Source organism: Melanotaenia boesemani, chromosome 9, assembly GCF_017639745.1.
Source record: "Melanotaenia boesemani isolate fMelBoe1 chromosome 9, fMelBoe1.pri, whole genome shotgun sequence".
NCBI lineage: Eukaryota > Metazoa > Chordata > Actinopteri > Atheriniformes > Melanotaeniidae > Melanotaenia > Melanotaenia boesemani.
Window position 1 is genome coordinate 20,728,886 of NC_055690.1, and position 16,543 is coordinate 20,745,428.

Below are 16,543 nucleotides of genomic sequence, written 5' to 3' on the forward strand. Positions count from 1 at the left end.
AACCAATCGAGTCATTTCAGTATTGACCAACACAGCCCACCATATTTAGACCTTATAACAACAGCAGCTATCCTAATCTACAAATTTTTAATCTCAGTTAAACGTAACGGGGATATAAGGGACTGTGCTGCGGATTATTACAAAAACTATTATATATACATGGTTTTGCTTTGACTAATTGGTACATTACATAGAAAAGAACTTAAGGGTTGCAAGAAGTTTTAGTCTTTGATTTCTTCTTGTTTTAGGTTCTAAATTATATTTCATTTCTTATATTAAATTAAAAACAACATGGCTTTGCAACCAGTATATTATGGTCATTTAAAAAAGTATCATTCTGAACGAAGCACCTCCTGTTAGTAGCTCAAATTAGTCGTAACATCTTTTTTTTATTTGTAAACAATAGTGCAATTACCAATAAAATGGCTGTGGTGTGATTCATTGAAATACTCTCTTTTTTTGAGAGCATGTTCTTAACTTGCCAACCAGCTATTTGATTGCTTTCACTGTTACTGTTGTTGCCTAATTTAATCTTTGTTACTTTCCTTCAGACTCCAGCAGAGCAGGCTAAGGTCCGAATGCATTTGGTTCTGCAGGCTGCAGGTAAGTGGATAATAATAGTGATAGTAATGAAAATGCTCCTCTTTTTGTGGCGCGTTATCGTTGGTATAGTCTGGCACGTCAACATTGTAGTTACTCACTGATTTAGGTGTAGGCCTTTTCAACCATGAGAGCTGTTTTGGCTCACAGATGACAGGGTTATTTGATTGGTGTTTGAATAAAAATCACAATGTTTTATAAATTTTTTAAAATACTTTTTGTAGCAGTTCTGTGGAACTGACTGTGTTATAATGGTTTTGCCATACACTGACTCACATCACCCCTCCATCTCACACACACAGACAACTGTACACTCTCTACTTTGAGTGCTCCTGGACCCATATTCACTGCAGCTTAATTTCAAACACTCCTCCCAGTACATAAGTCATAGATGTCACCATGCACATGGTGTATATATTCCAGTGTGTATTCGAGGGGTAGAGTTGCGAGCCAGATGTGACAGGCAGAGATTGACTGTGGAGAAAGATGTCTTCATGTTTACAGTCATACACACACACACACATACACAGAACACTTTAGAACAGGGCTCTAATTTCACCACAGGAAATATATGAAAGGACCAGGCATCTATACATCATCTATAAAGCACCCGCCAACTACATACTTACCTCACTTAAGACTTGTTCAGCCATGCTGGAGGCCACAGAACAACACTGTCATCAACTGATGTGATTTTACTGAAATAAGCTTTGTGAGAAATATTTGACATACTTCATGATACAATATATTTAGTTTACACATGGGTATTGGGAACTGTTCGTTTTAAGGGGCAACAGTTTGACTTCTATGTTACAGTTGAGTTTAAAAAGAATGTTTACCTCGATCCAGTATCTATTCTAATGAACGTGAGACACCCTGTACTCCTTGTCCTGCCACCTCAAGGCTAATGATCTACTCAGGAAACCTCATGAATTTTAGCATGTGGCTTTGAGTGCTTTGAGCCAGACTGATGTGGAGGCAGGCCCAGGGCCAGACACAGGACTAAAGGAGAGAGCTTAATGTACTGGACATGTTTCTGGTTTTCCTCTCCCTCGTGGAGGCTTCCAAAAGAACAGGTTTATGGCTCAGTCAAAGACTGTCTACCCAGAATGGTCTGTCTCAGGCCTTCGGATGCTCATGATCGTGCCACTTAGAAAGCCCTCCTATGAAATACAAATGGAGAACAGTTTTACTTGATAAAGCAAGTTTTGGTTTTATCTTTACAGCTTTGTTTTCTTGCTAATTTAAGTCATGTTTGTAACACATAACTATTAGCACTGACTTTAATTAAGTGTTTTGAACCTACAGATGCTGAGCGAATTGCTGCCAAATCTTCTTTCCTCATCTGTCTTAAATCTGTTTTTACTCTCACCAATTTGGTTTTTTATTTCTCTCATCTCTCTAGATGTCCTTTCACTTTCTTTCACTGTCTTACTGTCTTTGTTCCACTGTTGTTAGTGGGTAGAGGGAGATAGGGATGGAGGACAAGAAGGAAGCAGCAGATGTTGGGAGGTTGTGTGAATGTTAATGTCTTGACGTAGCCGAGGAGCTTAAGCTTCCTCCTCCTCATCCTCCTCCTTCTTCCCTCCTTTCCTCTCTGAGTGCCCGCCAGCCTTTCTCTCTCGGGGTCTCCTGACATCCTTAAAGCCCGCGGCTCTCCTCTCCTCTTCTCTGCTCTCTTCCACCTCTTTCTCTCCCATCCCCTCCCTCCCTCTCTCTCCTTTTGTCCGTCTATGGACTCTCTAGTCAGTAGAGAGCAGATCATCCCATGGCTAAAGCGGCTCAGGCCTTTGTGTTGGGGGGCTCTGTGGACCTGTAATGAGCCCCCTCGGCTGGCCCGCTGGCCTGCTTAGCACTCACTGGGGGCTTTGAGAGAGAGAGAGAGAGAGAGAGTGTGTGTGTGTGTGTGTGTGTGTGTGTGTGTGTGTGTGTGTGTGTGTGTGTGTGTGTGTGTCTGTGTGTGGAGGAGGGTGAAGAGGGATGAGAAGGGTAACACTGGCCCCCAATGAAAGAACTGGATGGATATGTTTATGGGTCACTTCCTGCTTGGCCTACATATTAAACACACACACACAACCACACACACAGTACACCCCATATTTTCAAGATAGACTTACTTATTAATTTCAGCAATAACAAGATCAGTTTTACAATTTTATTATTTACAACTGGCAATACTCATGTCTGTAGCTTTCAAAGAAGCTCATATAAGTGAAACAAATATGTTTAGTAGAAATAATATTAATAATTAGAATTGCTTCTAAAATCAGTGTTGTAGGGAGGATAATTAATCATAGTTAATGTGTGAAGTTTTTGCACATTATACGTTATTTAATAACTCATTCTTTAAGTATTTAGATGATTTTAATGTCTCTGGTCAGTTTTCAGATTAGTCACTTTACATTTGTTTGATTAAGTTAGTGTACATGCTCTGTTACAATGAAATGTCCCTGTATGTTTTCAGTGAATCTAGATCTTTAATTTTCCTTGCAAGTGCAGTTTGCTTTTATTTTGTTCCTTTGCAGTGTATGTTCAATACCTGCATTCACCTGCACATCTCTAAAAGTATTTTGAGTACTCGCATCAAGGATGCTTCAGCAGTCTTTATTTTCAAAAGCACAACATCCACAGAGGGAGATGCTTTCTTTAATTCATAGTTCCATGTATACCCTTACTTTATGTATTGTGCTCTTTTCTTTTCAGCCACTCTTTTCATGGCAGTGTCCATTTCCACTCAAATTAACATAAGTACTGTGCACTGTGCAGCGGGTTTCTACTTATCCACATGTCAATGGGGAGTGTTTGCAGAACACCCACTTAGGATCTGAGGGCCAAGGGTCATCAAAACCTTCTTCTTCTCCCTGTTTGAACCTTTGACAGCAGCAAAACAAACAATTCTTAAGATCTCATCAGAGGCTTGAACTTGGAAGGGCCTCACTAGTCTGAATTAACTCCCCCTTTTGGTTTGACACCTAGCTGCTGTTTGTAAGAAGGAGACTCTTCTCATTTTAGTTAACATTAGCTAATGTTATTCTGTTATTTTTTAGTGTTCTAATGTCAAAAGAATTCCATTCAGTGCTACACAGTCCTAGACTGTCAAATGTAGGGACGTATTTTAGATAAAATATTTTCACTTATTCAGCTTTTAATAAAAATACCCTCTTTATATTAAAATATCTGTCGCTCTCTGAGTTACATATCAATCATTAGTACTGTTTAAAAGGACAATTATTATAGTGCAAAACAAGCAAAAATCGATTTTCCCAGGAAAAAAACTTCTTTAACTTACCATAGATTTCTGTGAATGTCCCTTTAAATGTTTCACATGTCAGTGGTTTTTCTTGCATTCAAACGGCATTTAGGATGAGTGGGAGGGAAATATGAAAAAATTAATCTAAACCATTTGCTTTGCAGCTACATCCAGTTTCACCTCCACCTTTTCTACATATTGTGTGTATTTTTTGCGGGCATGTCAGTAAGAGTATGTCTCTGCTGTTTGTGCCATGATTTTGTTAAGTTTGGTTTTATCTGCTTTTTAATTAAGTGACAGTTATGAAAAAGCAAAGCGAGGCCTAATCAGCCAATCTTAACAACATTGTACAATAGGGCTTATTCTTCCACAGTAAATACAGAGCATTAGGCTTTTTCTGTCCCGGCAGGGGTCTTAAAGGTGGACACACACACCCTTTCTCTCAAGCTTCTGCTTCTGTGCTGCATCTTCCTTGTGCCTCTTCTTTCCACTAGCCCTCCCACCACCCAGCCCACCCCCTAAGGCCCTGACAGATGTGTGCTGAACAGACCACATACATGGAGGGTGTCACCTTACCCCCTCTGGAACTAAAGGGCTAATGCGGCACATTTAGGAGGCTGCCACCTTTTGTTCAGTGAGCACAAGAGGTGACGGACAAGGAGACTATAAGACAAGATCTCATTCTTTACATCATGTCTTTATCCCTTTCATTTCTCACATTTTTTTACATTTCTTGTCTTCTCTTTAGATCTAGCAGTCATGCAGCACAGGATTTTTTGAGGAAGTCAATTACAGTCATTATGCATTATCCATCTTCATCACTTGCTATCTCTGGGATTGTTGTACGGTGTTTTTGTGTGACATGACTAAGATGATTGTCCCAAACACCACTTACTGATGACCCATGTTTTAAAGGGGATTTCTCTTTGAAAGAATGAGGGGATTGCCCGGTGACAACTACTAAAATCATGCCATTCGTCTGTCTTGCCAAATATGTTATTATTGTAATAACAGCTGCTGCACTAAAACCTGAACAGTGTTTAGAAATTACCCCTTAAAACTGTTGGGTTTTCTGACAAACTGGACAGAACTGTCAAGCTTTACTAAAGCCTTTATTTTTCTGTTTTTGAAGTATAGAAAAAATATTTAAATGAGTTTAAAAGCTTAAACGTTAAGCTATCTAAGGTCATTATATTTTAAAAAAGGACATCATGGGTTGAAATTTGCTGTAACGGGATTGTCCACCCTAGCAACATTATAAGAACTGTAGTTTGGTGTTATTTTTGTTTACTTTTTGTGAGTGAAATCTTAAAACATTATATTGGGTTGCAACGTAACAAAGCATCTTCTTCCATATTCATACTAATGAAACAGTTCCCGACCAACAGAAATCCTCCTTGCATCTGTGCAGGAATGTTTCTCCTGTTGTCCTTTGGGAGAATAATGGCCCAGGGTTGTCCTGTAATTTAGTCTCTGTAACCATTGATCAGTTAAATTTATGTGCCATTATCTCACTGTTCCAGTCAACACTCGTAATTATGTCTCAAAGAGAGAGAGAGAGAAAGAGAGAGAGGGAAAAAAGAAAGAAAGAAAGAAAGAGAGAGAGAGACTACAGCTTACACTCTCTTACACAGGACCCTAATACCTGAATAAAAGTTTAACGGCCCACCCCGTGATGCTCAGCTAGTTGCAGATTGCTACTGGTGGCTGACAGAGTGGCAGGATGGATGGCTAGAGAGCTTTTTCAAGCTCAGAGTAGAGAATCACTGCTGGTAGTTAGAGCCCCTTTCTTCAAGCCATTTCTTTGACCACTTAAAAAGAAGTTTGGGCTTTAAAGGTGCATGTGTTTTTTATGAAGTGGTTCATTTGAAATTGGTCCTATGGTACTGTACCTATGAGGCATTTTTCTCCCAATAAGAAGGAGGTCTTTCTGTTCAGAGGTGTCCGTCAGTTCCAAGAAAGACTGAGTGACCTAAGGACGGCATGGATCAGAGGTTTATGTACAATTGATTTTCAGTTCGTTTTATGGGTATAATAAACACTGCTCCCACCGTTCCACTCCGTTCTTTGTGTAAGCTAGTCACCACCACAACCACCTCCACCAATCAGTACTTGACTGCACTGCATGTCACAGGGACAGTTCAATAGAGCCGATGCAGGCTTTTAGTGATAATGACATAACCAATGGGCCAAAATTAAAGCTGTCTGATCCATTTTTGTACCAAAAGAGTCCATCTGAAGTGATGCATAGGGCTTGGCTTCTGTTCTTCTGGGTTGGTTTATTGACACAGAGACATGCATACATGTCCAACCAATGTACTTTCTTATGCTTGATTTTTAATAGCTGATATGCTCATCCAAATTTTGAGACTAACACATCTTTCCTGAATCCTTAAAAAAGATTATTAAAAGATATTGTACCTTCTAAGTATGTTTTTTTCTGTTTTTATTTTGATGTAATATGTAATTCTGTTATATTTTCTGTCAATTATTTATTATTTAATTTGTAGTTATTGTTTTTTCTGGTATTAAAGGTCTTGGTTGCCAAAGCTGCTTGACAAATGAGTGTACAACTTTACTTGCTTTGCCTCAGGGAACATAATATATATATACTTTATTAGACATTCACTTAGGAGGAGCTGTTCTGGTTCTGTTTGTGTGCGAGGAAGAGCAGGAGAGTAAGAAATGGAGAAAGCTTTGTTTTTCTTCTGTGAGCTGATTTTAAGACAGCTTCTGATGAGCTCTTGAGAGAGGCCGTTGTGAGTGCGTTCAAATCCAAACGCAATAATTTCTGTACCCTCCTTTCTCCTCCCCCTTTTACTCTCCTCCTTGTTGCCGTTTGGAAACACATAGCGATGGCTTTCCCTTCTTCCTCTTTTTCTCTTTCTTCTCAACATGTCGACATTTCCATAACAGAAAAAGAATATTTTTAATTTGCTGCTTTCCATAATTCTGCAGCATATGGTTTAAATGATTTTGATGCAAATGCATGTGCTAATTATTTGCAGACCAGCCTTATACAGAACAGCCATTGAAGTGGAATTAAAGCAAATTTGCAATCACCTTAAATTTTGCTAACCATTCACTGTCAAGTAAACTTTTCTAGGTAATTTAATTACCTTGGACTGTTGGCAGGTGCTCTGGGCTTTGTGCAAGGGGGTGGAGATAGAAGCTGAATGTAAAGAATCCAGAGTGTAAGAGAAAGAGTAAATACTGTGTTTAACAACTATATTATTCTCCATCTGTACATTAGTGAGAAGATAGAAAAATGATGAGGATATTCAAGGAAGTCCTGAGTTATCTGGTTTTTAGGATCTGACACTCCTCAGTTTGAGTTTGTAAATGTTTCTGCAAAGCTTTAATGGATGTGGCAGCCCAATTGGCCTTGGATTAGGCATAAATGGATTGCAGCGAGTGTTGACCCACGTTTTCCTGCCTTCATGATTTGAAGTAATTTCTTCCCTCTGACACACAATTCTTCATGTTAAGGCCAGTGCTGCACAATTATGCCAGGAATGTAATCGCATTTTGCCTATTACTGTGGTCGTGGTTGTTAATCATGACTATTGTTCTTTGTGAAGTTATGCAGAGGGAGACAGCGCTCATGTAGAAGCATGACTGCATGTTTCATCTTTTTGAAAAAGTACTTGAACCTCTCAAGTAGATTTTTTTGTTCTGTCAAGAAAAAAAACTCTGGTCTCTACACAAAATCTAAATTCATTACAGTCATAAAACACAAATGCTTGATTTTGAAAATATTACCTTCTTTTATTGAGACTGCAACTGCTTTTCATGTAATTTAATTAATTTCTGGTTTTACTTGTAAGGCCACGGACATCTGTAAAGTTTATCTGATGTTACTGAGACACTGATGGATTAATAAATTATTGAGATACGCCTCTGGGCTGTCAACAGAGGCAAAGCCGTCTCTGTGAGGGCAAGCCTGGATCATAGAACACACTATGATCTACTACGCTGTCATCACTCAGCAGATTCTGTGAGCCTGGTTTGATGTGCATAAGCACACATGGATGTGACACTCATTCTCCTCTGTTTGGACTCTATAAATGACCAAAGGAGAACAGTAGCGGCATGAAAAGAGCATATTTTTTCATACCAATATGGTACACCTACTTTTTCAAAAGAGCAAATGTGTCTTCTGATGACATCATGTAGAGCTCAGTTGTTTTGCCTCATTGTAAGAGACCCATCTTGTACAGAATTTTAGACTTATTTGAATAAAAAGTTATTGGTCTCTGCTGAAATACCATAGTGCACTTGAGCAGAAAGCCTCTGCATTTGTCCAAATCACCAGAAAATGGTTCTGGGTCTGACATGTATGACTCTCCGGGCTGAGAATGGAGTACAGGGGTAGAAGCTGGGGTCAACTGAGAGACAGGAAGAGCATCAGCTGCAGACTAATAGTCAGAAGTTACAGGTAGTTTGGAAACTTGGCTGGTTAGATGAGCAACTTGCTGAGAAAGTGACTGATTGAAGTCCACCAGAGATTGTAGTAACTGTTCATGTTGACCCAATAATTGCCTCTGACTAACTAGAGCCTGGTGGAGCAGCAGGAACCTCACAGAAACCAAAACTATATGAAAGTTTGAAAGCAGTTTTTTAACAAAGGGAAATAGGTGTAGTCCCGGGAAATGTGCGGTGGTGGTGCAGAGTGGCAGATTGATAGGTGAATCCTGGGAGTGAAGCTGGACAGAGAGAGGATAAAAGTAACAGAATAACTATATAAGTCACCACAGAAAAGCTCAACAGATTTTTTTTTTACAATACCACTGGTAAGCAGACAAACTGGAGCTGAATAAAGAGCAGACCAAGGCTTATATGGTGGAGACCATCAGGACCAGGTGCATTTCCAATAATCAGCCACACAGACGAGAGCCAGGAGCAGTGAGGAGAGGCAAAATCATGAAAACTACAGATCCTAACATTATGTTGTGATGGCTTCAGGGAAGTAAAGTAATCATGATGATATAGAATTCAATTTATAATTATATGAATACACCTAATTACTTGTATTGTGCTATTTAAATCTGTTTGGGATATTTTAATACCTGGCAGTCTTTATTACAGTATGTAGAAAAGCATGGACGCCCTGTGCAATTCTGTTAGACGGCATCAACAGGCTACGTACATGCTGGTTAGGTTTTATAAGCTTTGCATGATCAAGAACAAAAACTTTGCTGTTAGTTTTTCATCTTTATCAACTGCATTGGGGGGTGTGGTGGTACACATACGCTCCAGCGTTTGTGTATAGTTTAGTAATGTTTGTGTGCTTGAAGGTGTTTGCATTTTATTGGTATTTCTGTGTGTTCCTGTCATGGGTTTATCTGCTTCAATAACAAGCTCACCCACTGATTTCAATTAAAAGTGTAACTGTAACAGACGTTTTCATGTTTAAGCCTGTCTTTTGCTATCGTACATAACCAACTGTCATTTCAAAGGAGACTATACTGTTATTCATTTTTTTTCTCTCATAATATGTCTTCCTCTAGTGGTAAAGTTGAAACAGCTTCTTCTCTCCTTTCACACCAGTGGGGTTTCTCGACACACACAGGAAGGCAGGGCTGGGATGGATTTGAAGTAATAAAAACCCCTTTGTTTTAGTTTGTATTGGACCATTCATCATCACTTTATTTAATACGAGGCTGTAATTGTGCCATCCCAAACCATCACTAATGGCTGTGTTCGTCTGTGTTTGCTTTGTTGATGGAAATGAATGAAATTAGGATAAACAACCGCAGAGTCGCGTGTAATCAAGCCCTGATTAATGTACCAGCGTTTCAGCGCCGTTTCTCATTCCACAACACCTGATATCTTTCCCATAAACAAATTGTGTTTGTCTAAATGAAGAAATTAAATGACGCATTTGATGAGTTTATGATTGACCCGGTCCGGCTCGTGGCTCATTACTCTCTGTCTTTGAGGCCAAGAGGTATGTTACTAATGCTCTGTCACTTCCCACACAAGGATTTATCACCACCACTGATTAATGGCAGCCAAACAGCATTTTAATAATTTTATGATTGTGGTTTCTGGCAGTTACAGGGAAAGATCTTGAGCGAGAGAGAAGAAGATGGAGGGTAATGGAAGGGAGGAAAGGAAAGGGGAGTGTAGGGGGTCCAAAGAGGGAGAGAAAGCAACAGAAAGTGTTCATTCCAGATTAAATGTTTTATGCCAGCACAGGCTGATTGGACAGATTCATGATTATGCACTGCATGAACATCCCCATGAATCTTCTTTTTACACTTGAAAAGTATTTCATACACATGTTTAATGAATTTCTCCCCCCTCATTATAACATTTACTTTTTCATTGGAAAGCAACAAATTGGCACCAAATTTGTGTAAAATACCTCAACAGTGAGAGATAACTTCCCCCAGGGGGTGAAATATGAAGGCGGATCAAGGAATAGATTTTTAAGGCTAAGAAAAGGTAGAGGTTATTGGTAGGCAGATGAAGATTATGATATAGCTGGTAGATTTTACAGCGCACGCTAATAAAATAACTTGAGATGATCTAATGGGCTTGAGAAATGAGAAGATGTTCATGTGAATTAATGTTTAAGTTCAGACTCATGACCAATTTAATGATGTCAATCCTAACATTAGCTGGTAATTATTTTTCTTGCCTGAAATCAGACACAACTGTCAACTCGTTACCAGCGTTTCCAGTGTCAGTCTAACAGAACTCTCACTCTAATTGATTAAGATGGGTAAAGGTTAATTTTTGCTAAAGAGCAAAATATTTGTCTGAATTATTTTAACTCTGTGCCGATGTGTAGTCATACCAACATAAATGTTTTGCCATAAATATTCTAGGGGTGATATATCTGTAAGTTGCCATGTCTTTGGAGTATCTTTAATGAAAAAAAAGAAAGCATTTCTCCTTAGATAGTACCCTTAGGGAACACAATTTAACTATGCAACAACAGGTGCAACAACATAACTTTACCTGATTAATCATTAGTTCTTCTGTGGTGCTCATTGGAGAGACTGTCTTTCAATTTAAAGAAGGACACTTAAGGGGCAAAATGTGTGTGAATGGGTGAATGTGACAGTTAGTTTAAGGTGCTTTGAGTGGTCAAGCTGACTGGAAAAGCGCTATGTGAGTACAGGTCCAGTTACCATTTCATAAGAAGAATAAAAACACTTATTTGTAAAGAACATCAGTAAAAATATTTTCTGTAAATCTTCTTAAATATTGTAATAAAATCAAGTACTTTTAACCAAGAAGAATGAAAATTTCAGGATTTATTAATTAAAAGGTAACAAATCAGCGGAATGAATATCAAGACTGTGTGAAGGTGACTTCCTTAACACAGCTGGTAAATTTTAGCTGTCATGTGTGTTTTCCTGCTGGAACAGACAGAAAGCAGGATTACAATCTCAGATCTTCCATAATGAGAGGGTAGACGGGATGTTTAAGAGCGAAAAATAAAGATAAAGACCTCAAACTTATGTAAATTTAATTCCCTTTATGGACATATAAGCAAAAGGAGATAAAGTGTCATCTGATCAGGGACAAGCCAATGACATGTTTAGCCTGTCCAAAAGTTTTTAACTACTGAAACTTAATATCTTCAAATAAAAAGATTTAAATGTAGTAATTCGCAGTACGTTGGGAATGAGTTTTCATCAAGTGTGTGTTCTTTTCCTGTGTGGAGACGTCGGCAGACACCTGTCCAGGTGAGCGCTGCAGCAGTTTATCTACAGATGATGGACTGAAACGCAAGATGGTCATGCAAGTCAGAATCCCCCCCCTCCTCCTTAATTATTTAATGTGTTAACGTGATAATACATCAATGTGCCTAGCTCCATTTTTAATAAAGAGTTTATAATATGTTACAGTAAAGCTATTTTAATCTTTTAAATGTTTCTGTCTGCAGTCTAAATTAATATATGTTAATATGTGACTGACAGGGCGGACCAGCCGGGGGCAGCTTCTTATTGCACATTTCATTTTCAGTCTTGGTGCAGATATGAATTTCTGCTGCAGCTGGGAGGGAGAAAAGTTGCAGTTATGTGGTGGATAGTGTTGTGCTAGTTACTGAAAAAAAGTAACTAGTTAGTTACTAGTTACTTCATTCAAAAAGTAACTCAGTTCATTTGTTGAGTACCTGCACCAAAAAGTAATAGTAAAAAAAATTTCCCATTCATATCCTTATAACTTAATTACGGTGTTGTACAAAATATAAAACTAACTTAAACACACATTGATTTTTTTAACTGATTTATTTAAGTCAAGCCAGCAGGTTATTTGCAAAAATAAATAAATAGATATAAAAAGTAATATAACAGCTGATCAAAAATTTAATCTGCTGCATGTTAAGCCCTCCAGTGCACCTTTTTCCTACTCTTTATAATATATATTTTTATTTACATATTTCTGTAGATATTTGCAGGCATTGTCACGGTCTCTCTTTCAAGTGAAGTTGCGTGCATGTGTGGGTTCGGCCGTGTCAGTTTGGACTACTCCAGTGACCAAGGAAACGAGGCTGTGGGTACTAGTTCCTGAAATAAAGGACTGTTGCATTCATGTTTCACAAAGGTAGCAGAGGAAGCTCAAGTGAGCAACTACACTTAAAAACATGAGCCCAAAAATCTGCAACCCACAGGTGATGATATTTATAAATGACTTCTCAGAAAAACAAGCCCAAGAAGCAGACTTGACATCATTTCCCATGTCATGCTGCATCACCGCTGTATACAGGAAGAAGTTCACAGCTGTTGGCCAAAAGTTATTTATTTAGCTAGTAATGGGCAAACGCACTGAATGGTAATCGTAACTGAGTTACTTTATTTAAAGAGTAATGCATTAGAGTATTAGTTACAGACAAGATTAATGGCGTTTCAGTAACAGGTTACTACTGAACACTGGTCATAAGTCACTTTTTAAAAAAAGAGTCGCTAGAGGGGTCTGAAAAACACTTAATAAAATGACAGAGTCACCAAGTTTGCAACACTGAAATTTACCTGCTTTTTCCTTGCTTGCACAGGCGCATGTGCTGTCAAAAATGAGGTGTACTGCTCCAATTTTATATGCGCAAACTTGCACATGCACGTGGTATTTCGAGCCCTGAGGTACTAGGCTTTTGTAGCTGTGTCTGGTTCTTTCACATGTTACTGAGGCCCCTGTTTGTTAAAGTAATAAACTGTTAAATTGCCAGTATATCTTGTTTCTTCAGATTTCAACCATCTAATTCAGTAAACTAGAAGCACTCAGAGAGCAGAGACCTCCGCCAAGCCATCACCTCAACTCAGCTTTATTTATAAAGCCATTTAAAACAACAACAGTTAAAACAAAGTGCTGTACATAAGCAATGTAACACAGAAAATACAATTAACAATGAAATAAATAAATAAATAATACCAATAAAACAAACCCCGGCATACTAAAACAGAAACAGTCTCATGCTGTGCTGAAAGCCAAAGAATAAAAATGGGGTTTAAGAACAGTTTTAAAAATGGACAATGAGGAAGCTTGTCTAATGTGGAGGAGGAGTTCATTCCATAGTTTTGGACCGGCAACTGAAAAAGCTCTGCCCATCTGACTTCCGTTTGGACCTCGGTACGTCCAAGAGCATCAGGTCAGCTCTGTAGTGCACTGGCAGCCAGTGGATTGTGGCCTGGATGGGGGTTACGTGCTTCCTCATATGTACTCGAGGTAGGAGGCGTGCGGCTGCGTTTTGCCATAGAATCACTCACCTGCCCACTCAGTACCCCCTAGATTTTGATCAACATGATCTGAGTCAAACAATGTTGGATTATAACATCTACCATGATGTCATCTTGTAATTTTTTTTTTTTTTTTTGTATTGCTAATTATCTGTTGAGTTGGAGATAATTTTGCCATTACAGTTTCTATCTACAATAATAAAGAATCTTTAAAAATTCCTGGATCCAGATCGTGATCTGGATCACCCCCAAAATGTAATAACTTGTTCCTTTATTCCATTTCTGACATTTCCATAATGTTTTGAGCTATGCTGCTAACAGACAGACAGATTAAAACAGTTTCCAGTTAAAGCGTAGAAACAGTGTCTTTGTGTTTGCGGCTGCGCTTCTCTTCTGTTATCTCAACCAGGTTTAACTAAAGATTGAATGGAGAATTTTTTTTCTTTTTTTCATGATGCAGTCAGGTCTAGATTTGTTGGGTTCTCTGGTAACAGCATTGGCACCTAAGTGTAAGCTCAATAAATAAACAGTCTTGAAAAGTGTTTTAATCCTGTATGTTGTCCATAAACACCTACAGAAAGGCTGCTTGTAACACATTTTGACCCAAAAGTATCCGACTCTCATTCTACAACTATTAACCGGAAAGAAAATCTGAAATGTGCTGACTCAATGTTGATGAATGATGGTGATAAAATAATGTTTTCACTTTCATAAGATGCTTTAGTACAGAAAGACATTAAAGAGCTAAATTTCAGATCTGCTGTTTTAACCAGTGAACACAACCAGTTAACCAGGTAATAAAACAGCGGTTTTATAGGTGTGTTTTCATCACTTCATCATAACTTTGTAAACAGCTAGCGTGTTCACTGCTAACAATTAATGTGTTCTCCGCTAATTTGCTTATATGGATCAGACTTACTTGTTTTACTGGGTCTCTTTACTCGGAACAGGACATCAGTGATGTGAAGCGGTGCAGCCTACCACAGCTTCTACCTCATCATTCACAGTAGCCGATGAAGCCAAACAGGTTTTAGAGTCATTTTTACGCTGCGTTGGCACAGTGTCTAGGGGGGTATTGGAAGGTCGGGGGTTATGGAATTAAAAGACATTTCTGTATCAGGGGCTGATCCGAATCACCCCCAAAATCTAGTCAGTTGTTGTTCCTTATTTCATGAAAATTTCTTTAAAGTCCATCCAATAACTAGTTAACATTAATGAGATTGTACTCAAAAACACATATGGATCCACCCGGTTTAACTGCAGCTCCTCTTAGGTCTTCTTTCTTGTTTTTGATTGAATGATCCTGGCTAAACACTTATAAATGAAATACCTGTTTATTCATGTGACTTATTTTATACATATTGCTGGTGTCAACTTTTTAATTAGTGAGCTTTTGACATATTTCAACACATTTAAGTGTTAGCTATATGACCTTTTGTAAGCTAATGCTTGCGTTTATGTGCATGCAAATGCTTAATTTATACTTACCCCCACAGGGCTGAAGAGTTAAACTCTACATGCGAAGCCTCATACTGTACTGACTCCAGCGGTTTTGAACAGTATGTGTTTTATTCCTGCCACATCAGCAACCTTTCAAAGTGAATGTTAGTTTGAATTAGATTAGTGTGGGTCATTTTTCCTTCTACCTCAGAGACTCAGGAATAAACGCAGCATGGCTGATAAACATTTAGACACCTGTCGTCTCCAATCTTACATTCCCAGCTTCAGGAACAGATGGAAGTCATGAGTTGTTTTAAACTTCTAATGGAGTCCTAATTGTGTACAGATTGCGCCATTACTCCATCTCCAACTGACACACACAGACTTGGCTCATTACTTCTCTTCTGAGCCCTTTTTACATGTTTCTACCATTTCTAATCATCTGTCTTTGTAGTTTTCTCTCTCTGTTGCAGTCAGTTATGTCCGTCCAGTACATTCACTTGTTCTCCTCCCCTTTTCCTCTACTATTCCCTTTTTTTCCTTCATCATCATCCCTTATTTCTTCTGCTCTGTAACCACTTTTCTGGTTGCCACTTGCTGTTCCCTCAATCTCATAGTCTTAGGGCATATTCACGCTAACCCTTTTTTATTCAAGCCTTAGTCTGTTTGCTTGGAAAGACCGCTGCATTTTGGTAATTGTGAATGCATTTGTTATATATAAAAGGTCCTATTCGCACCCGTAGTCTCGCACTGCAATCCAGACTTCGACCTAGCAAGAATAGTTTTCCTCAGTGTGACTGATGACATATTCACATTCACTCAAGAAGACAGCACTGACATCTTGTTTACACAAGGCTACATACACACACTCACACAGATTTATAACCATCAGAATTGTTCATTTGTCTGATGCCACACCCAATACTTTCTCATTTCTTCCTCGGCATCTCACTACCTAGTGGTTCCAGTGGAGGAGTGAAAAGAAATAAACAGTTAATTAATCCTCCATTGGCTCAATCTTGCAGATTTATGCTTAATTAGCAAACCAGGCAATTAGGGGCCCCTGGATACCCATTTCCTCTCAGACAAGGCCCCCGTCCACCAAACCAGAACTCTAGCCTTGTGTTTAAGGAGACATAAATATCAGAAAGTACATCGCTCTTCTTTCATCTCCTTGTGCTGAGAAAAGGGAATTTCTGTGGGAGAATTAATGTTCATTTAATTTCCCTTCTTTCTTCCCCTCATATATTTGCATTCTTCAGGTATTTCTTGTCTCTCTGTGTTTCTCTTGCTCGCTTTCTCCCTCTGTGTCTCATATACACATGGAGAACAGGCCTTTTTTTCCATAGCTAGTACATCTGCAGGACACATGTTCTTAGTACATTTGTGTGAGCATTTGTCACATTTGTGACAGATGTCTGGACATGTATCTGCTGATGGTGAAAGTATGTTTTTCTGATGTCCTGAACATTATCCCTTGTTACTAAAAGCTAATCTGTATCCCTCCATTTGATTCATGACTTTTTAGAGCCAGTGAACAAAGCTGCAGCCAATCCAGGCT

At 38.7% G+C, this 16,543-nt stretch overlaps 1 protein-coding gene across 1 annotated transcript in view; it reads left to right on the forward strand.

The window, feature by feature from the left end:
• Positions 1-16,543, forward strand: part of rsrc1 (arginine/serine-rich coiled-coil 1) — a 113,621-nt gene that overhangs the window by 55,087 nt on the left and 41,991 nt on the right. The window contains exon 6 of the mRNA XM_041994671.1: positions 552-603. Within this exon, the coding sequence (XP_041850605.1) occupies positions 552-603 (52 nt within the window). The remainder of the gene's footprint in view (positions 1-551; positions 604-16,543) is intronic.